The 16,844-nt window shown below is 42.7% G+C and overlaps 1 protein-coding gene across 2 annotated transcripts in view; it reads left to right on the top strand.

The window, feature by feature from the left end:
• HID1 (HID1 domain containing) overlaps positions 1-16,844 on the top strand; it is a 49,121-nt gene that overhangs the window by 15,734 nt on the left and 16,543 nt on the right. For both annotated transcript variants that reach the window (XM_073684020.1, XM_073684021.1), the window contains exons 5-6: positions 3,585-3,691; positions 4,488-4,607. In XM_073684020.1, the coding sequence (XP_073540121.1) occupies positions 3,585-3,691; positions 4,488-4,607 (227 nt within the window). The remainder of the gene's footprint in view (positions 1-3,584; positions 3,692-4,487; positions 4,608-16,844) is intronic.

Here is a 16,844-nt window from a genome sequence, read left to right as displayed (position 1 = left end):
CTGTGTGAAAATGTAAAATCTGAGGGTAAAACATTTTTTTGTGGTAAAAATATAATTATGCTTTTTTCACTGCCCAATGGTATAAATTTAAAAATTAAAAAATACTCACTACTTCCCTAGATGAATTCCTTGAGAGGTGTAGTTTACAAAATGGGGTCACTTGTGGGGGTTTCTGCTGTTTCTGCATGTCAGCGACTCTTCAAATGTGACATGGTGTCTGCTGCCTATCCCAGCCAACATAGCGCTCCTTTCTCTTCCGAACCCTGCCGTACACCAAAGCAGTGGTTTTCCCCCACATATGGGGTATCGGCGTGTTCAGGAGAAATTGCACAACAAATTTCATGGTGCAATTTATCCTATTACCCTTAAGATAATGCAAAATTAAGGGATGAAAAACGTTTTTGCGGGAAAAATGTGAAAATTTTATTTTTACAGCTGATTATTATAAACTTCTGTGAAGCACCTTGGGGTTCAAGGTGCTCACCACACATCTAGATATGTTCCCTAAGGGGTCTAGTTTCCAAAATGGTGTCACTTGTGGGGGGTTTCCACTGTTTAGGCACATCAGGGGCTCCCCAAATGCAACATGGCGTCCGCTAATTATTCAAACAAATTTTGCATTCAAAAAGTCAAATGGCGCTCCTTCCCTTCCGAGCCCTGCCGTGCACCCAAACAGTGGTTTGCCTCCACATATGGGGTATCGGCGTGTTCAGGAGAAATTGCACAACAAATTTCATGGTGCAATTTATCCTATTACCCTTATGATAATGCAAAATTAAGGGATGAAAAACGTTTTTGCGGGAAAAATGTGAAAATTTTATTTTTACAGCTGATTATTATAAACTTCTGTGAAGCACGTTGGGGTTCAAGGTGCTCACCACACATCTAGATAAGTTCCCTAAGGGGTCTAGTTTCCAAAATGGTGTCACTTGTGGGGGGTTTCCACTGTTTAGGAACATCAGGGGCTCTCCAAACGCAACATGGCGTCTGCTAATTATTCAGACAAATTTTACATTCAGAAAGTCAAATGGCGCTCCTTCCCTTCCAAACCCTGCCGTGCGCCCAAACAGTGGTTTTCCCCCACATATGGGGTATCGGCGTGTTCAGGAGAAATTGCACAACAAAATTAATGGTGCAATTTATCCTATTACCATTATGATAATGGAAAATTAAGGGATGAAAAACGTTTTTGTGGGAAAAATGTGAAAATTTTATTTTTACAGCTCAATATTATAAACTTCTGTGAAGCACCTTGGGGTTCAAGGTGCTCACCACACATCTAGATATGTTCCCTAAGGGGTCTAGTTTCCAAAATGGTGTCACTTGTGGGGGGTTTCCACTGTTTAGTCACATCAGGAGCTCTCCAAACGCAACATGGTGTCTGCTAATTATTCAGACAAATTTTACATTCAAAAAGTCTAATGGTGCTCCTTCCTTTCCAAGCCCTGCCGTGCGCCCAAACAGTGGTTTTCCCTCACATATGGGGTATCAGCACGCTCAAGAGAAATTGCACAAAAAATTTTGGGGTCCATTTTTTCCTGTTACCCCTGTGAAAATAAAAAAAATTGGGTCTAAAGTAACATTTTTGTGAAAAAAGTTAAATGTTAATTTTTTTTCTTCCACATTCCAAAAATTTCTGTGAAGCACCTGAAGGGTTAATAAAGTTCTTGAATGTGGTTTTGAGCACCTTGAGGGGTGCAGTTTTTAGAACTGTGTCACTTTTGGGTATTTTCTGTCATAAAGACCCCTCAAAGTGACTTCAAATATGATGTGGTCCCTAAAAAAATGTTTTTGTAAATTTTGTTGGAAAAATGAGAAATCGCTGGTCAACTTTTAACCCTTATAGCTCCCTAACAAAAAAAAATTTTGGTTCCAAAATTGTGCTGATGTAAAGTAGACATGTGGGAAATGTTATTTATTAAGTATTTTGTGTGACATATTTCTCTGATTTAAGGGCTTAAAAATTCAAAGTTTGAAAATTGCAAAATTTTCAAAATTTTCGCCAAATTTCCGATTTTTTCACAAATAAACGCATGTGATATCAAAGAAATTTTACCACTATCATGAAGTACAATATGTCACGAAAAAACAATCTCAGAATCAGGGGGATCCGTTGAAGCGTTCCAGAGTAATTGCTTCATAAAGTGACAGTGGTCAGAATTGAAAAAATTGGCCCGGTCACGAAGGCAAAAACAGGCTCTGGTGCGAAGTGGTTAACCTGCCCAGCGCCTGCACTTAGCCAAATACTGCGGGGAGAAATGTAACTTTCTTTCCCTATCAGCCCCCTAGCATTCCGGTTTCAGTCACAGGGGCAGCACCGGCGCTGGTTCAGTCACCGTTCTGAGTATACAGAGCGGCTGCTGTAACCGCGCCCACCGGCCCTGACTGACAGCTGGCCCCAATGCTCAGCCAACTGTCAGTCATGGCCTGGCACGGTTATTAAGTATGTATCCATCAGTGAGCTCGCTATGACTATCTGACAGAGTTTGTGAGGCTGCGGTCATACGGCCATCAATTCTTTCATGCGAGATAATCTGGCTGATTATGCTAATAAAACTTGCCTGAAACTCTGTCTGAGCTTGAGCCAAGTGTCATTTTACTGTGATGTCCTCTCACATGAGAGAATCATATCACAGGTGCAGAAAAAACGGAGAACTTAATTTCTCCATCTTTTCCATTGACTCTATATGAGTACATCAGCCTGCACTCGGATGACATTCGAGTGCAGTCCGATGTTTCACCCTCACCCATTGACTTGTATGGGTGCGCATGATCCAATTATTGGCACGAGAAAATAATTGCAGACCTGCACTGCCCCCGAGTATAACATTGGTCTGAGTGCTATCCGATAACACATCGCCCATGTTATACAGCAGTGTGAACGAACTCTACCTCTTATCTTTCTATTCCTCAGCTCCCCTCAGCTGATTTATGGCCTTAAACTACATTCAAGCTGAATGTGCAGGGAAACAAAGAGCCTGCCAAACGGTGTAACATTTTTTAATTGTCAAAATGATTTTTAGCCGCATATATGTTCATTTTTAAATTAAAAAAAATGTCCCAAATTTGGACAATCCCTTTTTAAAGAAGAAAATCCTGGCAGGGCAGTCATTAAATGTTTTTCTTTTAGGTTAATTCCACACATGCCTGACAATTTCTGCTACAAAACTGCACCAGAATCTGCAATTGTTTTATATACTTTACGTCCGCATTTGTGTCACATGTGGATTTTGCTGCAGATTTGACCATATTCCTAGGAAAGTGTGAATTTCGCTGCTGATTTTCCACAATGTAATGAGAATGCTGCTTATATCTCAGTTCTGATGAATGGATTATACTGTAAGTTGCTACAGAATTGTGATGGCTAATTCACATTGCAAATATGCGTCCAATGTGTTTCACACTGCCTTTTAATGTCTACATAAATCACTGAATCTGGAATGAAAGCATTAAAAACCCCAAAGTAGACACATAATTTCCATTAGGCACAAACCTGTTTTTCTTTACTAGATTTTGTCTTGATTTGTTTTTTCCTGGGGGTATTTGCATTTTCCAGTCACAGTTTGAATATTGCTTCTCTTTAGGATACAGCAGAAGACATTCACACTATTGACAGCTGTGAGTACATCTGGGAAGCTGGCGTTGGCTTTGCTCACTCTCCAGCACCCAACCACACACATGATCTCAACAGGTAGGTGAGCATCAGCCCAGTGGTAAGAAAGCTGCAAAGGCAGCCATACCTAGAAGGACTTTTATGAAATCAGCTCTGTTCACACTTTTTTGTCAGAGGTTCCATTATATATGACCGGAAGAATAATGCAACACTCAGACCTATTCATTCTATCAAAATGATGTACAATAAGGCAGAAGTCAATGGGGATTGATTTCCATCTTATGATGGATCTGACACTCTGTTCTTTATTTTTTTTTGGCCTTTGATGTAAAATGAAAAAGTTGACGGAAGTTTAAACAAAGCCTAAACTCTAAGAAGAAGTTGCTCTGATGGGGAAATGTTTGGTTTATGGTTAGATAATCCCAAAAACACAATTGACCTATCAGCGAAGTATGTTTTTAATGCCCTGTGCAACTAAAGGGTAATGTTTCCCCTAGTTGAGAGTGCCAAGTTGGCGTAGGGAAACTTATAGACCATGCCATGCTCCCCTGGAAATTTTAATTTGCAAGTGGCCTCTTTAGAGGTCTTTAGTGCCACCATTTAGAAGTAGTAATCCTAATAGTCATCATTGACCCTTTAAAGGACCTTGTTAGAGTTCCTGACCTGTTCCTCACTAAAGAGGCTACTTACATATTTGATTCCCTGTATCATTTTGTAATGATGAAGAGCCAGTTGGTGTCCTGGTGACACCACAAAAGAGAATTCTGCAAGTCTTACAAGGTTGGGTGGCAGTTTCCTTGAGCTGAGAGTAGAGAAATCTTATTTATCCCAAAAAATTATAAAAATAAAGTGTTCTTCCTTTTTTTCCTATTAGGACTGAACTTCTCAAACTTTTACTGACATGTTTCTCTGAAGCAATGTATCTTCTACCATCATCAGAGAACAGTGGCACAACCAACCCATGGGTGCAATTCTTCTGCTCCACGGAAAATCGGTATGCAAATGAAAATAGGATCGTAAGAATAGTAGAGCGTTCTTAGGAAACTGTCAACTTAGAAGGAAAAGTGATAAACGAATGCTCTGCTTTCAGTACATTTGGATTGGTTCATAGTGAACATATGTAAAATTGGACAGGTCAATGTTAATTCCTTCTGTCAGCAGGACCTGATGGTAGAAGGAGATGGTGGAGGACCAGTGACCGAATTTACAGGCCCTGTGCATGTTCTTGATTATATAGAGATCACACCAAGCATTATAGGCAGTGCCTAATTGTGTCTAATCAGCATTTACTGGGTAGTTAACTACAGTTTATTGTCCATTATAAGCAGATTTTATTGATGGACAGAGGTTTTACTTGAAGCTTCTTAGTCACAGTATGAAATGTATAACTGGGCATCCCATCTATGACTCATGTTGGTGGTGTTTGTCTCCTCATATGGGTTAGATGGAGTTTTGGGGATTGTGCATACTCCAGGGCCCAAGTATGATGCACCACTTATAGGTGCGCCCCTGCTGATCACAATTTCAGTTTTTCCCTAATTACTGTTTTATCTTGGATGTCTCAAGAACCCACAGAAATGTTTGCATGCAGCACTACTAAATCCTAGAAAATGACAGATTCTCCCTTTTAAGCACTGCTTTGTGGTTCTTGTTATAAACAGATATGATTCTAGAATACCATGTACAGCAGGCAAAATAAGTATTGAACACGCCACCAACTTTCTAAGTTTATTTACAAAGGTTCTATTGACATGAAATTCTCACCAGATGTCGGTAACAACCCATCCAATCCACACAGGCAAAGAAATCAAACCATAGTTGTCCATACATTAAGTTATGTGTAATAATAAGAAATGACACAGGGAAAAAGTATTGAACACGCTTACTGAAATGTAATTAATACTTGGCCAAAAGCCTTTGTTGGTGATTGCAGCTTCAAAATGTCTCCTATATGGAGAAACTAGTCTCATGCATTGCTGGTGTGATTTCCATGTCAATAGCACCTTTAGAAATAGATTTCCTTAGAAAATTGGTGACATATTCATTACTTATTTCACTCACTTTATATTTAACCACTTCGCACCAGAGCCTGTTTTTGCCTTCGTGACCAGGCCAATTTTTACAATTCTGACCACTGTCACTTTATGAGGTAATTACTCTGGAACGCTTCAACGGATCCCCCTGATTCTGAGATTGTTTTTTCGTGACATATTGTACTTCATGATAGTAGTAAAATTTCTTTAATATCACTTGCGTTTATTTGTGAAAAAATCGGAAATTTTGCGAAAATTTTGCAATTTCCAAACTTTGAATTTTCATGCCCTTAAATCAGAGAGATATGTCACACAAAATAGTTAATAAATAACATTTCCCACATGTCTACTTTACATCAGCACAATTTTGGAACCAAAATTTTTTTTTTGTTAGGGAGCTATAAGGGTTAAAAGTTGACCAGCGATTTCTCATTTTTCCAACAAAATTTACAAAACCATTTTTTTAGGGACCACATCATATTTGAAGTCACTTTGAGGGGTCTTTATGACAGAAAATACCCAAAAGTGACACCATTCTAAAAACTGCACCCCTCAAGGTGCTCAAAACCACATTCAAGAACTTTATTAACCCTTCAGGTGCTTCACAGGAATTTTTGGAATGTGGAAGAAAAAAATGAATATAAAACTTTTTTTCACAAAAATGTTAATTTAGACCCAATTTTTTTTTTTATTTTCACAGGGGTAACAGGAAAAAAAGGACCCCAAAATTTTTTGTGCAATTTCTCTTGAGCGCGCTGATACCCCATATGTGAGGGAAAACCACTGTTTGGGCGCACGGCAGGGCTCGGAAGGGAAGGAGCGCCATTAGACTTTTTGAATGTAAAATTTTTTGAATAATTAGCAGACGCCATGTTGCGTTTGGAGAGCCCCTGATGTGCCTAAACAGTGGAAACCCCCCACAAGTGACACCATTTTGGAAACTAGACCCCTTAGGGAACTTATCTAGATGTGTGGTGAGCACCTTGAACCCCAAGGTTCTTCACAGAAGTTTATAATATTGAGCTGTAAAAATAAAATTTTCACATTTTTTCCCGCAAAAACGTTTTTCATCCCTTAATTTTGCATTATCATAAGGGTAACAGGATAAATTGCACCATGAAATTTGTTGTGCAATTTCTCCTGAAGACGCCGATACCCCATACGTGGGGGAAAAGCACTGCTTTGGTGTATGGCAGGGTTCGGAAGAGAAAGGAGCGCTATGTTGGCTGGGATAGGTTGCAGACACCATGTCACATTTGAAGAGTCGCTGACATGCCGAAACAGCAGAAACCCCCACAAGTGACCCCATTTTGTAAACTACACCTCTCAAGGAATTCATCTTGGGAAGTAGTAAGTATTTTTTAATTTTTAAATTTATACCATTGGGCAGTGAAAAAAGCATAATTATATTTTTACCACAAAAAAATGTTTTACCTTCAGATTTTACATTTTCACACAGGGCAATGGGTAAAAATGGTGCCGAAATGTGTCACACAATTTCTTCTAAAAGTGTCAATACCCCATATGTGGCTGTATCGTACCGCTCAGCCATACGGCGAGATCTGGGGGGGACGGAGCGCTATTTGACAATTGGAGAACAAATTATTGTAGAATAGGCATTTGGATTTGGGAGCACAAAATTTTCTGAATTTCTTTTGGGGGCAAGGGCCATTTTGCTTTTCCAGAGCCTTTCTGCTACCAGTAACTTGGAAGTCCCTTATATTTTTAACAGATGACGGACCTGAGTGGGGACTAGCTTTTTTTGAGGACTGAGTTGAAGCTTTTATTGGGAACATTTTGCGTAACATTTATCCGGCGCTCTATGCTGAGCACTTACATCGGGGTTTCCATCTAAATTTCCAAGTGATGTAATTCAGATGAAACCCCTGTATGATCCATTCACTGTAATGAGGCAGCAGAGTTACTCTGGACTCCGTCTGGCCTCTGTTTAGCGGTGTCCTTTTTTTTCTGAAGTGCACAAAACTGTGGCCAACCGCACTTTTATGCACGCCTAAAACAAATGACACCGTGGGATCACAGGCCAGACGGCATCCACAGTGGCCTATATCTACCTCATTACAGGGAATCTTCCGTCATGGGTTCCGTCTGAATCACGTATTTCAGAGATTTACACGGAAACTCTGGTGTAAGTGCTCAGCGCAGAGCGCAGGATAAATGTGGGCAGAGCCTTACTGCGATCTTTGGGAGACCTAATAAACAAATCAGTAGCAGGTGAAGAATTGGTTTTATTTATTTTTTACGCCGTTCCTCGTGTGATATAACTGATTAGATTACTTTAGTCTTCGGGTCGGTGCGATTACAGAGATACCAGATTTATATCGGGTTTTTATGACTGACAGCTGTCACATACTAAGACGCTTTTTTTTGCAAAATCTAGTTTTTGCATCGCCATATTTTGAGAGCTATAATTTTTCCATATTTCGGCCGACAGAGTCATGTGATGGCTTGTTTTTTGCGGGACGAGTTGACATTTTTATTGGTACCATTTTTGGGTACGTGACATTTTTTGATCGCTTTCTATTCCGTTTTTTTGGGAGGTAAAATTAACAAAAACCAACAATTCAGGAATTGTTTTTTGAGGGTTTTTTTATGCCGTTCTGCGTGTGGTAAAAGTGATCAGGTAGCGTTATTCTTCGGGTCAGTACGTTTACAGCGATACTACACTTACTGTATATTTTGTTTATGTTTTGGTGCTTTTACACAATAAAACAATTTTATAGAAAAAATATTTTTTTTGCATTGCTTTATTCTGAGCGCTATAACTTTTTTTTATTTTTCGGCTGATGGAGCTGTATGGCGTTTTTTTTTTGTGGAACAAGATGACGTTTTCAGCGGTACCATTTTTATTTCCATTTTGCTTTTTGATCGCATTTTTTTTCCACTTTTTGTTTGGCGATATGAAAAAGCATATTTTTTGCTCCGTTTTTTATTTATTTTTATTACGGTGTGCACAGAAGACGTTAATTAGTGTGACAGTTTTATAGATCGGGTTGTTTCGGACGCGGCGATACCAAATATGTGTACTTTTTTTGGTTTTGCATAAATATACGGATTTATTGGTTTAATTTTATTTTTATTTATTTTGTGATTTTTTTATTTATTTATTTTTTTTTAACAGTTTAAAAACATTTTTTTTTTACGTTTTTACTTAGTCCCTATATGGAACATTAATTTTTATTTTTCTGATCACTGATCTCATGTAATGTAATAGACATGTATTACATTACATGAGATCTTTGCTGACTGTTTCACAGTCAGTGTGTCCTGCCAGGCTTCAGCTGCAGGCTGAGACTGGCAGGACACCATATATGGCAGATCTGGAGGCGGTCATGTGACCTCCAGCTGCCATAGCAACGCCAGGTCCTGGAAGGTATCAGGGGTCGTCGGAGAGGTAAGTAAGATGACCCCCTCTCCTCTGTCTATCTTCTATATGCCGCGATCACTATAGATTGCGGCATATAGAACCTAGCAAAGGGTTAACATCATTGGGACCTGATCCAATCAGGTCCCGATGATGTCCCCTGTCAGAGCTAACGCTCTGCACCGGAATCGCAGTGCTTGCAGGACCACCCATCGTTTTTAAACGTCGGTGCTGCACAGAGCCCAGGCAGCGCCGACGTTTATGTACAGTGGGCGGTCGGGAACCGGTTAACAGATGATGTACATGCGGCCACTTGGCATCTGTAATGTCATAACAGGAAAAATCTAAATCGCAAGAGATTTATACAGGTAACTAATGTATGAGTAGTTGGCACTGCTGACGTCCCCAAAGTCCAATTATTTCTTGAGAGTTAAACCATTTAATAGCTATTGGGCTCCCTGAATCCCATATTAAATATACACTGCTCAAAAAAATAAAGGGAACACTCAAATAACACATCCTATATCTGAATGAATGAAATATTCTCATTGAATACTTTGTTCTGTACAAAGTTGAATGTGCTGACAACAAAATCACACAAAAATCATCAATGGAAATCAAATTTATTAACCAATGGAGGCCTGGATTTGGAGTCACCCCCAAAATTAAAGTGAAAAAACACACTACAGACTGATCCAACTTTGTTGTAATGTCCTTAAAACAAGTCAAAATGAGGCTCAGTATTGTGTGTGTGTGGCCTCCACATGCCTGTATGACCTCCCTACAACGCCTGGGCAGCATGCTCCTGATGAGGTTGCGGATGGTCTCCTGTGGGATCTCTTCTCAGACCTGGACTAAAGCATCCGCCAACTCCTGGACAGTCTGTGGTGCAACGTGACGTTGGTGGATGGAGCGAGACATGATGTCCCAGATGTGCTCAATCGGATTCAGGTCTGGGGAATGGACGGGCCAGTCCATAGCTTCAATGCCTTCATCTTGCAGGAACTGCTGACACACTTCAGCCACATGAGGTCTGGCATTGTCCTGCATTAGGAGGAACCCAGGGCCAACCGCACCAGCATATTGTCTCACAAGGGGTCTGAGGATCTCATCTCGGTACCTAATGGCAGTCAAGCTACCTCTGGCGAGCACATGTAGGGCTGTGCAGCCCTCCAAAAAAATGCCACCCCACACCATTACTGACCCACTGCCAAACCGGTCATGCTGAATGATGTTGCAGGCAACAGATCGCTCTCCACGGCGTCTCCAGACTCTGTCACGTCTGTCACATGTGCTCAGTGTGAACCTGCTTTCATCTGTGAAGAGCACAGGGCGCCAGTGGCGACTTTGCAAATCCTGGTGTTCTGTGGCAAATGCCAAGCGTCCTGCACGGTGTTGGGCTGTGAGCACAACCCCCATCTGTGGACGTCGGGCCCTCATACCACCCTCATGTAGTTGGTTTCTAACCGTTTGTGCAGACACATGCACATTTGTGGCCTGCTGGAGGTCATTTTGCAGGGCTCTGGCAGTGCTCCTCCTGTTCCTCCTTGCACAAAGGCGGAGGTAGGGGTTCTGCTGCTGGAATCTTGCCCTCCTACGTCCCCCTGCACGTCTCCTGGTGTACTGGCCTGTCTCCTGGTAGCACCTCCAGCCTCTGGACACTACGGTGACAGACACAGCAAACCTTCTTGCCACAGCTTTCATTGATGTGCCATCCTGGATGAGCTGCACTACCTGAACAACTTCTGTGGGTTGTAGAGTGCGTCTCATGCTACCACGAGTGTGAAAGCACAACCAACATTCAAAGGTGACCAAAACATCAGCCAGAAAGCATTGGTACTGAGATGTGGTCTGTGGTCCCCACCTGCAGAACCACTCCTTTGTTGAGGGTGTCTTGATAATTGCCAATAATTTCTATAATTGATTATCAATCAGTGTTACTTCCTAACTGGACAGTTTGATTTCACAGAAGTTTGATTTACTTGGAGTTATATTCTGTTGTTTAAGTGTTCCTTTAATTTTTTTGAGCAATATATAAATTCAAAGGGCTGGCTCACACTTGCGAATATATCGCACAAATGCAATCTGATAAAAAATCAGATTGCATTCGGTCCAATATTATTCAATAATTTTGAATCGAGATCGGGCTGAAAAAAACAAAACAAACGCAGCATGCTGCGATTGTATGCGAAATTCGTATTGCACACACCCATATACGTCTATGGGTGCGTGTGAAACCCGGATGTCACCTGAGTGCAGTGCGATTCCCGCGGACGCCGGCAACAAAGGAGATGGAGAAATTACTTTCTCCGTCTATTCCACACCTTTGCTCCGATTCTTTGATTCGAGAGGATCGGAGCACACAGCACTGACATTCGGCTCACGCTCGCAGCAGAGCTGGAGCAGAGTGTCATTAGCATATCGCATCCGATGCAATACGCTAGTGTGACTCCGGCCTTAGACTGAATGTAGAAAGGTTTTCAAAGCAGAAAATGTTGATGACCTATCATCAGGATAGGTTATCAATATTAGATTTGTGGGAGTTCAACACTTTGCATTTCCACCGATAAGCCATTATTAGCTCCTGGGGATGGCTGGATGTAAACACTGAAAAGCACAACTGCATAAACTGCTGACCGTATACTGTAGATTGGCTCCTAGCTCATGGAAGCTAATGACAGCTGATCAACCCTGGCCTATATGATAGTGATGACCTATCCTAATGGCTCGTGCAGACAACCGTATAACTTGGATGGGTGCTATCTGTCGTTTTGATGGGTAGCACTCATCCCCATGGTATTTAATGAGGCCATGCACATGTCTACGTTTTTTTTTTTTCCTACCCCATACTCCATTTACCTCCGATAATCCGATCGCACTCGGCCAATCAAGTCTATGTGTCCGTGGAAATCATCGGCCTGCAATCTGATGACATCCGAATGCTGTCTGATTTTCACGTACCGACTGTATGGAGAAGGTGGGGAAACTTTTTTTTTTTTTTTTTTTTATCCTCCACCACACTCTGACCAAACGCTTGTTACAGAGCCACTCCTTAGTTGCCGTGTTCTGTTTCAGAGTTTGTCTACAGTCCTGAACGTTGCACATTTCTTTGTGCTTCTTCAAATGAGCTTGAACAACGCATCTTGGATCCCCAATCTTTGGCTGGGAGAAACCTTGCTGATGTAGTATAACTACCTTGTGTCTTGTTGCTGTGCCTAGTCTTGACATGGTGTATAACCTGTGACTTGAAATGGTCTTCCATAACCTCACCATAACCTTTGTAGCAGAGTTTGGTTGTTCCTCACCCAGATTTAAGCCTCCTACATAGCCGTTTCAGTTAATGACTGTGTTTTAACCAACATATGAAAATGATGATCATTATCACGCTTTTGGTAGAATTGGTTACTCATACACCTGACTTTAGTCCTACAAAATATCTGAATTTGTGCTAGCATACCTAGAAAAATTGATGCTGTTTTGAAGGCAAAGGGTGGTCACACCAAATATTGCTTTGATTTTAGATTTCTATTTTGTTCATTCACTTTGCATTTTGTTAATTGATAAAAATAAACTATAAACACTTCTATTTTACCTACTTGTGGTGACAGTTCCACACATACCGGAGACACTGACACACATAGACCCATTCAAATAAATGGGTCTGCGCACATGTCATTGTGTTTCCAGTGTCCGTGTGATCCACACGTAGACATGTCCGTTTTTGGTCTGCAGCACGGATCACACGGACCCATTCAAGTCAATAGGTCCATGTAAATACGTATCGCACATGGATGCCATCCGTGCGACACGTACCCGCTGTAATCCATGCGACCGCTCAGCAGAGAAATGGTGTCCTGTCACTCACTGAGCTCAGCGCAGCTACGGGTCCTGCTCGCTGGAGTGAGTCATTCTCCCCGGCTCCTCTGCTGAGCGGTCTCATGGATTACAGCGGGGGACACTTAGGACAGGTGAGTACCGTATTTTTCGGACTATAAGACGCACCGGACCATAAGACGCACCTAGGTTTTAGAGGAGGAAAATAAAAAAATAAAAATTTAAGCAAAAAATATGGTCATGATGCACTTTTAAGGGGGAGGGGGTCTTCTGCTGACACTGGTATAGGGGTAATGTCCCCCAATTCTGTCAATATCCCCCATCCTGGTATATATGCCCCCCCCCTTCCTTTTATACGTGGTCCCCATCCCCATCCTGGTATGCCTGGCATCCCTCCATCCTGGTATGCATGGCACCCCTCATTCCTGTCATGCATGGCACCCCTCATTCCTGTCCTGGTATGCATGGCACCCCTCATTCCTGTCCTGGTATGCATGGCACCCCTCATCCCTGTCCTGGTATGCATGGCACCCCTCATCCCTGTCCTGGTATACATGGTCCCCCTAATCCCCATCATTCTGCACATTAAAAAAAAAAAAAACTCTCCTTCTCACCTTTCTTCTCTCCTCCAGCCCTGCGTCCGGTCTGCCTGCACTGATCTCTCCATGTGAGCCGCGCATGATGTCACTGCCATGCGCGGCTCACAAGGAGAGATCAGCTGCCGGAAGTCACTGCTCCCCACGCCGGGTCTGTGTGCGCGGGGAGCAGTGACTTCACTCTCCTTCATAGCCGGCACACAGCGGAGCCGCGCTGCGGCTGCTGCCGGCTATCTCCTGTGCCCGCTCATTAAAGGGCATGAATATTCACCCCCTCCCCACGCCCATTGGCGTGGAGAGAGGTTGAATATTCATGCTCTTTAGCAGCGGGCACAGGAGATAGCCGGCAGCAGCAGCAGCCGCAGCGCGGCTACACTGTATACCGCTATTAAGGAGCATGAATATTCAGTGCTCTCCACTCTCATTGGGCGTGGGGAGCAGTGAATATTCATTTTTTTTTAGCAACGGGGACAGTGTAGGCTGCAGTAGGCGGCTGCTGCCTCCTGTGCCCGCTCCTCCGATACCGGTCCCCCCACACCACACATAAATATACCCCCCCCCTCAACATTTGGACTATAAGACGCACCCCTCATTTTCCTCCAAAATTTTGGAGGAAAAAAGTGCATCTTATAGTCGGAATAATACGGTATATGAATTTTTTGTATTTTTTTTTTATTCTTATTTTTACAGGTGGAGACACCGGGAGCAGATTACTACTCATCATTGTCCTCTGCTGGTGCTGATTGCAGTGCCGGCAAAGGACTATGATGAGGACAGCGTTCAGCACCCAGCACTTGGCGGTTGCCAGACAGGTGTACACGGACACGGATATCTCCGGTACTGTTTTTTCCAGTACCGGAAATATCTGTATGTGGGAAAGAGCCCCAACTGTGAGAGACAGAATCTTAAAAAAAAATTCAGAAAATAACATTGTATGATTTTTAGATGATTAATTTGCATTTTATTACATGAAATAAGTATTTGATACAATAGAAAAATAGAGCTTAATATTTGGTACAGAAATCTTTGTTTGCAATTACTGAAGTCAGATGTTTCCTGTTGTTCTTGACCAAGTTTGCACACACTGCAGCCCACTCCTCCATACAGATCTTCTCCAGATGTTTTAGGTTTTCGGGGCTGTCTCTAGGCTCCATTGAGTTTCCCTCCAAAGATTTTCTATTGGGTTCAGGTGTGGAGACTGGCTAGGCCACTCCAGGACCTTGAAATGCTTCTTACGGAGCCACTCCTTTGTTGCCCTGGCTGTGTGTTTCGGGTCATTGTCATGCTGGAAGACCCAGCCACAACCCATTTTCAATGCTCTTACTGAGGGAAGGAGGTTGTTTGTCAAAATCACGCGATACATGACCCCATCCATCCTCCCTTCAATACGGTGCAGTCGTCCCATCCCCTTTGCGGAAAAGCACCCCCAAATTATGATGTTTCCCCATCATGCTTCACGGTTGAGACAGTGTTCTTGGAGTTGTACTCCAAACATGACGAGTGGAGTTTATACCAAAACATTCTATTTTGGTCTCATCTGACCACATGACCTTCTCCCATGCCTCCTCTGGATCATCCGGATGGTCATTGACTAACTTGAAAACGGGCATGGACATGCGCTGACGTGTTGGATTTTAATCCATGACAGCGTAGTGTGTTACTAAAGGTAATGTTTGAGACTGTGGTTCCAGCTTTCTTCAGGTCACTGACCAGGTCCTCCCGTGTAGTTCTAGGCTGATTCTTGACCTTTCTCAGAATTATCTTAACCCACGAGGTGAGATCTTGCATAGAGGCCCAGACTGAGGAAGATTGACAGGCATCTTGTGTTTCTTCCATTTTCTAATAATTGTGCCAACAGTTGTTGCCTTCTCACCAACCTGCTTGCCTTTTGTCCTGTAGCCCATCCCAGCCTTGTGCAGGTCTACAATTTTGTCCCAGGTCTCCTTCGACAGCTCTTTCATCTTGGCCATGGTGGAGAAGTTGGAGTGTGATTGATTGTGTGTGGACAGGTGTCTTTTATATAGGTAACGAGTTTAAATAGGTGCAATTAATAGAGGTAATGAGTGCAGAGTAGGGGGAACTAACAGGTCTGTGAGAGTCAGAATTCTTGTTGGTTGGTAGGTGATCAAATACTTATTTCATGCAATTTAATTATTTAAAAATCATACAATGTGATTTTCTGGATTTTTCTTTTTAGATTCTGTCTCTCACAGTTGAAGTGTACCTATGATAAAAATTACAGACCTCTCCATTCTTTGTAGGTGGGAAAACTTGCAAAATTGTCAGTGTATCAAATACTTATTTTCCCACTGTAATTGACTCCTTTTAATATACAGTCCAGTATCATTGTAAAATAAATTGCCTTATTATGTTCTGTATGATAGCCCAGAGCTATATTTGGAATTCTTTTCTAGTATTGTACAATAAACTAAGTAGATTAAAGAATTTGTCCACTACTTTATATGAACCCCCCAATGTATCCCCCCGGGGCCCAGAAGTGTTTTTGTAAATACCTTGCGGTGCCTTTTCTGCCTCTGAGCGGCGCTATCGCTGGCCACTCAGAGGTATCACATGACCCGTCACTGATGTCACGTCAAGTGAGACGTGACTCAGCGCTGGGGTCCCCGCGGTGGACGCTGGGCTGTGGGCGGGGTTACCCCATGCATCACACCCATCATCCACTGCGTGCTTTCCCAGTGAATGAAGACAGGGAGAGCGCGTGGTGGATGGCGGGTGTGATGTGCTGGGTTACCCCCCCCACAACCCAGCAGCCACCATGGAACGCAGAAGTGAGTACCCCCTGCTGCAGCCGGAACTTGACGTGACGTCAACGGATGTCAGAGCCGGCTGCAGCCGGGGGTCATGTGATGCCTGTGAGCGGCCAGTGATAGCGCCGCTCACAGGCAGAAAAGGCACCACAAGGTATTTAGAGAAACGCTTACGGGCCCTGGGGGAATACATTGGGGGATCATATAAAGTAGTGGACAACCCCTTTAACCAACTTTCCTATTCATTCTAGGAGCTCGGTGCTGCTAACATGAATAGGTTTTTCTTACTTCCAGCTATAGCTGGGTGATATGGCCTAAAATTCTAATCTCGATTTTTGCTGCTGCCTTCCCTCTGACCCTGCTGATTTAGAGCTAGCTTTTGACATTCATCCTGATTTCTGCAGTCAAGGAAGGAAGCCACTTAAATGAAGAGCATACCCTTGTGATTGGTGGTGCACCACTGGTTAGAAGGCAGTATTTGGATCATCTGCACCCCCTACAGAATCCTTGTCCTTTGGATGTATTCTCACCTCTGCCATCCCTATTTTCTTGGCTTCTCTTGGCTGTTGGAGCTTAGCTTATCTCTGGCCATGACTTAGTAGCTTCATCTCTAATACC

The sequence above is a fragment of the Phyllobates terribilis genome, unplaced genomic scaffold (genome assembly GCF_046119375.1).
Source record: "Phyllobates terribilis strain yellow unplaced genomic scaffold, ASM4611937v1 Scaffold_5__5_contigs__length_657084704, whole genome shotgun sequence".
NCBI lineage: Eukaryota > Metazoa > Chordata > Amphibia > Anura > Dendrobatidae > Phyllobates > Phyllobates terribilis.
Note: the sequence above shows the minus strand (reverse complement) of the source record. Positions and strands in the feature narration are given on the sequence as shown.